Genomic DNA, 8954 nt, shown 5'->3' with positions numbered 1-8954 from the left:
TCTTGTGCAGTTCTTTGGGCTCCTTAGGTGACGATGGAATATTTTGCCTAAACCTGAACTGCACATCACTCGATTAGATTTGTGCATCTTGATTATTGCAAAAACTAACAATGGCACCTTAACATCCTAGATATTGTAATTGGTCAAAAATTTGATCGGGGTGCATTATTAAATTCTCGAATCAGCATATGGCATTCATTCAAACTATATTATGAAATCATTAATTTTATTAAGTACCTAATATTAAAACTCAAATACTTACATAAATATTATATAATTGAAAATTTCAAAAACTAACCTCGGCTTTCGATCGTTGACCTAACAATAGCCGAATATCTTTGAGCTCCTCTGTTATACCCACATGACTCGCCTCATTATCCCACATATTCAAATAATATGTTATTTCAAATATATAATAATGAAAAAAATATTATGATAATTATATTATCAAGAGAATTTTTACCTTATTACGAGTGGAAATTCATAAGGGGAGTTTACTCGGGGACGTAAAAATGGTAGTCGGTACCATGCTCATGAATGAAGGAGTATGCAACCATCGATTTTTAATTTTTTGTGGTTCTGTCGCCCAACACATCTCTCGATACAATGCCGCTAACACAACTGATCCCCAATTAAGCCGCCTCGTTTCTTTCAAGTCAATGAGTTGTAGTAGCCACCTTAAATGTACCAGATTTCAAGATTTATCTAGCATTAGAAAACCCCCTGATTAACCTCATGATGAATGCCCGCACGTATTGTTGTCTTTCAACGTCACTCGCCAAGTTGTCAATATAATTGAAATTGTCTTTTAACAATTTCATCTCTACTCGACTACCACGAAACTTGTCCGACGGCTGGTCTAATAATTGCTCGCAAATTGCGCTCCAATCGCCAACACCCACTACCCCCATAACGACTGCCCCATCTACCAATAAGTCGAGTCATAAAGTTATGTCCTCGAGTGTAATTGTACACTCACCACACAGAAGATGGAATGCATACGAGACACGTGCAAGAATCCCTCTGAGTATACATGGGCGGTAGAGTTTTTTTAACTCCACAAGTGAGATTAAGACGCAGACAAATGTCCTTAATTGATATTTAGAATAAGGAAATTCATTTGGTACACTACCAGTGCAACTTTTAGACTCCATAAACTGGGTCAGAGGGTTGACAAGTGGCTTATGGGGGTATAGTAAAATATTTTAAAAAATATATTTAAGAAAAAAGCTACATAACAATTTTTTAAAGTTGGTTATGGAAAAAAAAAAGGTATACTGCACTGGATTTTTTAAACTCCAAGTAGTGTCAAGAGGTTGGTAAGTGTCTTACAAGAGTATAGTATAATTTTTAAAAATAAATATTAAAAAACACATGTCAATTTTTAGAGCTACTAATGGAATAAAAAAGTACATTCTTTGGTGTATTAGATACTAACCCACATATAAATGACACATGACAGTTTTTAATCTCGTTTTTAAAGCTAAAAAACTCCACCACATGTATCAAATAATAAATCTTAAATACTATGCCAAATTTAATTTTGGTTCCTCTACAATGCTAAAATTTAGGATTTTGTATTTGTACTTTTATTCAAGATAATTTTATTTAATTATATTTATAATATTTAGGTAGTTCATATTGTTAACATTATCAATATTTTGTTGTATTGCTGTGTATCAAAATTTGTGATCTTTCCCTGTACTTTTATAGTTAAAATTTAATCCTCCTACTTGTACAATTTGAGAATCCTAGTTCAATCATTATTATTGTTGATAGTTTTTGTCAAAATTTGTTAACATGTTTATTTTTCGTCAATGATATATCACATCTTATGAAGGCAACGTAACTACTATGTCAAATTGACAAATTTTAACAAAGAATAGTAACAAAGTTAATGTTGGACTAAGATGCTTAAATTAGAAGAGTCAAACTTAATAACTTTTTAAATATAGGAACTAAATTTCAAATTTTATCAAAATATAGGGACTAATAACATATCTAAACATATTTAAAAAAATCAAAGTCAATTAACATAATCCAATAAAATTTACATAATAACAAGATGATTATAACATTTTAAAAGTAGAAGTATCAAAACATGTCAATTTGAATTACATTTTAAAAGTAGAAGGACCAAAACATCTAATTTGAATTATAGAAATTAAATTTTAAAATTTAAAACTTAATAAAATATCAAAATCATGGTTTAATCTACCAGTTGAGCCTATGCTATAGTGACAAATGATTTAAGAAAATATATTCAAAGTTACCTAAATGCTATAACTACTATGACATTTTTTGTATGTGTTGGAGATTATAAAACATTTCCTAATAAAAGAAATACTGGCTTTCAATTATTGATCTCCAACCAATCTTTTATAAAAGGATAAAGTAACAAAAATTTGGATTTTGTAAAGATATGTTTGTATAATACTACAAAATTTATATCCACATCGTCATATTTTAACTAAATCCAAGTTCATGGAATAAATTGAGAAAAATTGTAGAGCAAAAGAAATTTTAAAACCAAGATGAAAAAAGATTACAAAATTATAGTTATTTTGAATAATCAGTACATATATCTACTTACTTTAGAGACTAATTGTTGAACTTTTGGTTCAAAGTATTGCATATTGTGAATTTAATTTGATCAATTTTAGTCTTTATATTTTTCGAAATTCAAAATTTTAATCGTAATCCAAACAGTAATAGTTAAATTCCGCGTTTAGTCTTGTGCAATGCGTAAAGTCGTAGATCGTTCTTAGCCATTATATTTTTCAAACTTTGAAATTTTCGTTTTGACTCATATTTCTATAAGTAATATATGGAAATAAAATAGAAAATTTTAATAAATTTAATTTGAAAATTAGAAAGGTATGAAATCAACGTAGAACCTAGGCATATAACAAAATCTAACCTCAATATTACAACAACAGCAAAGAGGTTAATATTTAAATTCATAGGAACCCAACCTTAAAATTGTCACAAATCAACACAGGGACACTTTAGTTTTGGCCTCTAATGCATAAAAAAGGTCTCGGTCCCCCTCACCTCCTTCCACCATTTTTCATAATAGTGATTAAAATAAGGAAAAAATGAAAAGAGTGGCCTTTCATTACATATGCAAGATTTCTGGACCTGAAAAATAGCTTCTCCTTCAAAACCATACTTTTCCAATTCTCTCAAAACTCTCCCATCAAACACGTTTCTTACAGTAACTCACTACTTGTAATAATTTCTTACCTTTTTCACTTATGCTTCAATAATACAAATTTCTCTATAAAAACAACCATGAATCCATAATCATCCAGGCGCAGTCGATTTGGCTACATTCATGTCGTTTCACCACAACCACCTTTCCTCCCAAGACCTTCCTCTCCATCCTCACTTCGCCGACCACCACCACCACCAACGACAACCGGCGCAATTTCCGGAAACCGGCGGTCCCAATTGGTTAAACGCCGCCCTCCTCCGTTCGGAGCAGACTCAGCCACCACCGCAGCCCCACGGTGATCATTTTTCTGATCACCCGAGCTTCCTCAACCTTCATATTGCGGAAACTGTTTCAGACTCCACCGCCGCGGCTCACCAAGCCCCGAACCGGTGGCTATCGCGCTCGTCGTCTTCGCTTCTTCAACGCAACCACAGCGATGTCATCCAAGACGTGGCGGCCACCGCAGCTGCAGCAGCAGGAGGTGGTGGTGGGGACTCCATGGTCGCCGTGGAATCTGGGGAATTGAAGAACAGCAACAGCGAGACCATGAACAAGAGCGAAGGCGTCGTGGTGCAAAGCGGAGGAGATGCGGCGGTGAATTGGCAAAATGCGAGGTGCAAGGCAGAGATATTAGCCCACCCTTTGTACGAGCAGCTACTGTCGGCGCACGTGTCGTGTCTTAGGATCGCCACGCCGGTGGACCAGCTCCCGAGGATCGACGCTCAGCTGGATCAGTCGCAGCACGTGGTGGCCAAGTACTCCGCTCTCGGCGGCGCAGCCCAGGGCTTGGTTGCGGACGACAAAGAACTCGATCAGTTCATGGTAAGCTACTACTACACAAATTGCTAATTTATTCCCAGTGGCAAATGAAAAAGAATTTAATTGCCTTTCTGGGTTTTAAAAGTTATGAATTTTTTATTGCTCTTTTGGAAAACATTTGTGATTAATCACCCACTAGAATCAGGTTTATTTTATTTTTTTAAATTACCAACAAAAGATTGATGAGAATTTTTAAGAGAAGATTTATTTCATCGTCCAATTTTATAAAATAAATTATTTTAGTTTTTTTTCTCAATTCTTAATTTTTCATTCCTTCATTTTAGAATAATTTGACAAATAACATAAAATTAAAAATTAAAAGAGACAAAAAAATTAAATGGACTAAAATGATTTCTTATAAAATTAGAGGACCAAATAAATAAGTATTCCTCTTTAAAATATTAAGCTGCTTTTCACAATTTTGGGCGCCAGCCCCTGAATGGAACATTTTTTAAATTAATTGTTTTCTAATGTTTGCTAAACTTGAGGATAATGGCGTTTTCATCACTCAATTTTGAGGATTAAAGTGAAGCAGCGTTTCCATTTATATTAGTTTTTGGGTTAATTTCTCCAAACATCTAAAACTATGATTCAAATTTTAAAATGTTTTAATTGAGTCCCTTAACTATAAATGTCTTATATCAATCTAACCATTAGTTTGGACGTCTAATGCTACCTTAAATATAATTTAGAATATATTTAAAACATATAGATTAAATTATAAATATGTATATAGGTTTAGGGCAACCCTTCAAATATTTTAAAAACTTTACTTAGACTTGTAAATTTTTTAGAATTCTAATTGAGTCCTACACAAATTTTGAAAATTTTAATTAAATCCTTTAAATTTTTGAAAATTGCCATTATTTTTTCAAATTTAAACTAGACCCTCTTTATATAATTTTAAAAGAAATTCATTAAACCCTAAAATTTTTGAAAAATTTTAATTAACCCCAAAACTTAATGCAATATTCCACCACTACAGTATTTACAATCAGTTATAAATATGGGTGGCATTTAAGTCCAAAATGAAGTCAATAGAAAGGTTTGAAGAAATTAAAATTTGATGGTATTGCTTTCTAATGTAGACGCAATATGTTGTATTGCTATGTTCGTTTAAAGAACAATTGCAACAACATGTTCGGGTCCACGCAATGGAAGCAGTTATGGCATGCTGGGAAATTGAACAATCCTTACAGAGCTTAACAGGTATTTTTGTTTATAGCTGCCTTCAATCTCTTGCTTTATACTAATCCATTGGTATCCCATGCTTTCTCAAGGCGTAATCAAAGAGACATTGAAGCCCTTTTAAATTAAAGTTTTAGTTTTGGCCAACACCATTTTCTTTATTTCGCATGTATGTATACAAATACTCAATCCCTCTAAATATATAAACCTATAATCGGATCAATATCCCACACTTAGGAGTCGGAGTGGCATAGTTGATTTATGTTTGACACGTAAACAGGAGTTTCACCGGGGGAAGGTACGGGGGCAACAATGTCAGATGATGATGAAGACCAAGTGGAGAGTGATGCAAATATGTTTGATGCAAGTTTCGACGGTCCTGATTCAATGGGATTTGGCCCTCTCATCCCGACAGAGACTGAAAGGTCTTTGATGGAGCGTGTGAGACGGGAACTCAAACACGAACTCAAACAGGTAATAAAATTTGATGATTGTGTGTGTGTGTGTGTGTTTTTTTTTTAAATGTCGCAATTCAATTGTGGCTTAATTTTTTTACACTTCTTACAGGGTTACAAAGAGAAGATTGTTGACATAAGGGAGGAAATTTTACGTAAGAGAAGGGCAGGAAAGCTTCCAGGGGATACGACGTCGGTTTTAAAAGCTTGGTGGCAGGCACATTCCAAGTGGCCATACCCTACTGTAAGTTCTACTTCTAGCTCAACCATCAACTGCATTCCAATACAATATTGGAGGGTCAAAGATTTTTTTTTAAAAAAATTATCTAGAAAAAGTCTAGATTGATTACATAACAATTAAAAGGGATTAAAATTGTTATTAGTCCACTTAACTAAGAAAGGCCAAGGACCTTGTTGTCAACTAAGATGACAAAAAGATGATGATCAAATATCGAGTTTAGGATGATGGCATTTTAAAAGACTCATAATAAAATATATCCGAAGTTGGACCCGAAATCCAACTAAAATATTTTTTCTTATATATACTTTAGGGGGACGCACTCATTTTATTATTTTCTTCCTCTTGTTTCTTCATCAGGACACTTTTCTCCTCTTTCTCCACATCTGTTGATATAGTATTAGAACCAATGTTACTATTCTAGAACGGCCATCCTTATAAAATCTGAAGATTTATTTATTATATATTAATTTGTGATGACATGGTCTCTACTATTATGTTTTAATTTAATTCACTAACATCCTCAATGGCTTATGTGGATTTTTAAATAAAAAATTTAAAATATTGAGGTTGAATTAGAATGATTTTTTAAAGTGGTAATCATAATTTCACATGGGGATTAAAGCATAATTTAATAATAATAGAAGAATTAAATGTGAAGTTAACTCTCCAAATTGAATTTATTATTGAGATAAAATCCAAATTTAACCACTTTGTAACCCCTTATAATTTCTATTAAAGATTAATATAATTTTGTTGGGTGTGGTGGTATAAGATATAAAGAAAACTCTAATTCCAACCCTGAAAATGATAATTTTCATGCACAGTAATTAATATTAATCTAACAAAAAATAACAATTTCAGGAGGAAGACAAGGCAAGGTTGGTTCAAGAAACAGGGTTACAATTAAAACAGATAAACAATTGGTTCATCAATCAAAGGAAGAGAAACTGGCATACTAATCCATCTACTTCTACCGCCTTGAAGACCAAACGTAAAAGGTATATACACATAGAATTCCATGTCTCTTTTTTTTAACATATACCAAGTTTACCAACCTTAATTTCAGTATTGCAGGTGAAAACTGAAATTAAAAAAAGAAACACACAAAACGACGATCGTCTCCGACGGGATAGCAAATCACCGACACGACAAAACCAAACATACTACATAGAAAGCCAAACATACGTAATGTGGTGGCCATGCAATAGTTTTAGGGATTATATTATTGCAACTTTACTGGGGAGAAAAGAAAGGGTTAATTGGTATTGTTAGATTATGAATTTTGGCTACTTTTATTTGGGTCCCTGTGAACAAGGGTAGTGAGTAGTGAGTGGACAGTGTAATAAAGTTGCCATAATTTATATTCCTTTTAACACTCATGGTAGATCATTTCAGCATTTGTAATGTAGATGTTGAATTTGCAACAATGTTAACATATAAAGCACTCATATTTGATTGCATGTGTGTGAAAAGCCTTCTTTTAAGGCCTTTTTTTTTCTTACCCTTTCAATGATGTTGCTTTTCTAATTCAACCTTAATGTTTTTGGTTTAAAAAAATGGATGTCAAATTTTTAGTTAACATTAATTAGGAATTCCATCCCTAAACCTCTTTATCCCAGTCATGCATCTTAAAAATAGGGGAAGACCTCCCTAAGTCTCGATGAGAATTACAGCTAAATCTAAGCTAGAATAATAGATAGCATTGTGGAGAGGGGTCATGGCCGGGCACCCCACCCCATCCACTCTTGATCCGCTTAAGATTTACAGACAGCCTGGCTTTATATTCATATCTATTTTTTTTTATAATTAAATTTAAATATAAAAATTATTTCTTTTGAAATAGGATATTCACTCTACAAGTCTTCATGGGTTGGGTTGGACCCATGCAAGGTATTCAAACTCAAAATTTTAAGTTTGAGCCTGACCTGGCTTATTTTTGCCTAACCTGACCTACCCATATTTGAATTTTTTAGATTCTTTTTTATTTAAAATTAATTTTTTTTAAATATAATGCACTGAAATATATTGAAATAAAAGTTTTCTAACATATTAAAAATATTTAAATTAAAAAACACTACTATAAATATAATAAATATTTTATTACGTTAAAAATACAAATAAATGTAATAAATATTTTATTGTATTAAATATAAATTTTAAAATTTTATATTTTTAGTTGGGTTATTTAGTTGCGTAAATTTTTTTCAAATTTTGAATAATAAATTTAATTGTTATTAGATTAGTTGTTTAATATAAATATAAATAATATAATATTTTTTATAACATAATATATTCGTGAAGTTAAGCTCAGTCCTTTTCTAAACCTAATATTTTGTTGAAGCCTTCTTATTTTTCGAGTAAATTTCGCTGTGCCTTGAATAGGTGAAAGGACTTTTGAAATATGGATTGCCACTCTAATTTGACCTTTTATGGAAGTTTGGACTTTGGAGATCCCCAAAATCTCCTTTGTCTGTTTTCAAAAAGCGTACCTAACTGTAATGGGCAATTGGAATAGGGTTTTTTACAAAAATAATATAAAAAAATAAAAAATTATCAAAATATTATAACTTTTTTTTATTTACCAAAATATATATAATTTTTTATTTACCAAAATATATCAAAAAACAAAAAAACAAAAAAAAATAAAAAACAGAAAAAAAAACCTGAACTGATTTGACAACTCCCTGGATGGAGGGAAGCAGGTTGGCGGCACCAAACAAGGGATCCCTGTTGGCGGCACCAGTGGAGGAATCCCTGTTGGCGGCACCAGTCCTGCCAACCAAATTGGCGGCACTACTCGTGTTATAAACACGAACTTTGTCCAGCTGAAACAAGAAAAATCAGAAGAAAAAGAAAAGAAAGAAGAGGTGCTGCGGAAAAAAAGAGAAAAAGAGAGAAAGAGAAGAGAAAAATAAGGTATTTTTTTAAATAATTGATTATGTTATTGTTATTGTTTTGTATAATTTGTATTTTTTTTTGTTTTAGTTTAGTTATTAAGATAAAATCAATAAAACTCAAATTGATAGTTTTAGTT

General features: G+C 32.1%; 1 protein-coding gene across 2 annotated transcripts; it reads left to right on the top strand.

Annotated features, from left to right (window-relative positions):
• Positions 1 to 3121: 3121 nt before the first annotated feature.
• On the top strand, positions 3122 to 7380 carry LOC105774070 (homeobox protein knotted-1-like 3). Of its 2 annotated transcripts, none has more exons than XM_012596403.2 (6): positions 3122 to 4039; positions 5125 to 5245; positions 5505 to 5698; positions 5792 to 5923; positions 6782 to 6918; positions 6995 to 7380. In XM_012596403.2, exons 1-6 carry the CDS (start codon positions 3338 to 3340, stop codon positions 6996 to 6998), a joined length of 1290 nt encoding a protein of 429 aa, XP_012451857.1. In that variant the 5' UTR covers positions 3122 to 3337; the 3' UTR covers positions 6999 to 7380. The 2 variants fall into 2 exon arrangements, with proteins under 2 accessions (XP_012451857.1, XP_012451856.1); XM_012596402.2 differs by having other exon boundaries at positions 6987 to 7380.
• Positions 7381 to 8954: the final 1574 nt, after the last annotated feature.

This window comes from Gossypium raimondii, chromosome 6, assembly GCF_025698545.1.
Source record: "Gossypium raimondii isolate GPD5lz chromosome 6, ASM2569854v1, whole genome shotgun sequence".
NCBI lineage: Eukaryota > Viridiplantae > Streptophyta > Magnoliopsida > Malvales > Malvaceae > Gossypium > Gossypium raimondii.
Note: the sequence above shows the minus strand (reverse complement) of the source record. Positions and strands in the feature narration are given on the sequence as shown.

Bases quoted from the DNA above. Each gene is read 5' to 3' on its own strand.
- LOC105774070 (XM_012596402.2), top strand. From the start codon at position 3,338: ATGTCGTTTCACCACAACCACCTTTCCTCCCAAGACCTTCCTCTCCAT. The intron at 4,040-5,124 runs GTAAGCTACTAC...TTTCTAATGTAG, and splicing joins AAGAACTCGATCAGTTCATG to ACGCAATATGTTGTATTGCT. The intron at 5,246-5,504 runs GTATTTTTGTTT...ACACGTAAACAG, and splicing joins ATCCTTACAGAGCTTAACAG to GAGTTTCACCGGGGGAAGGT.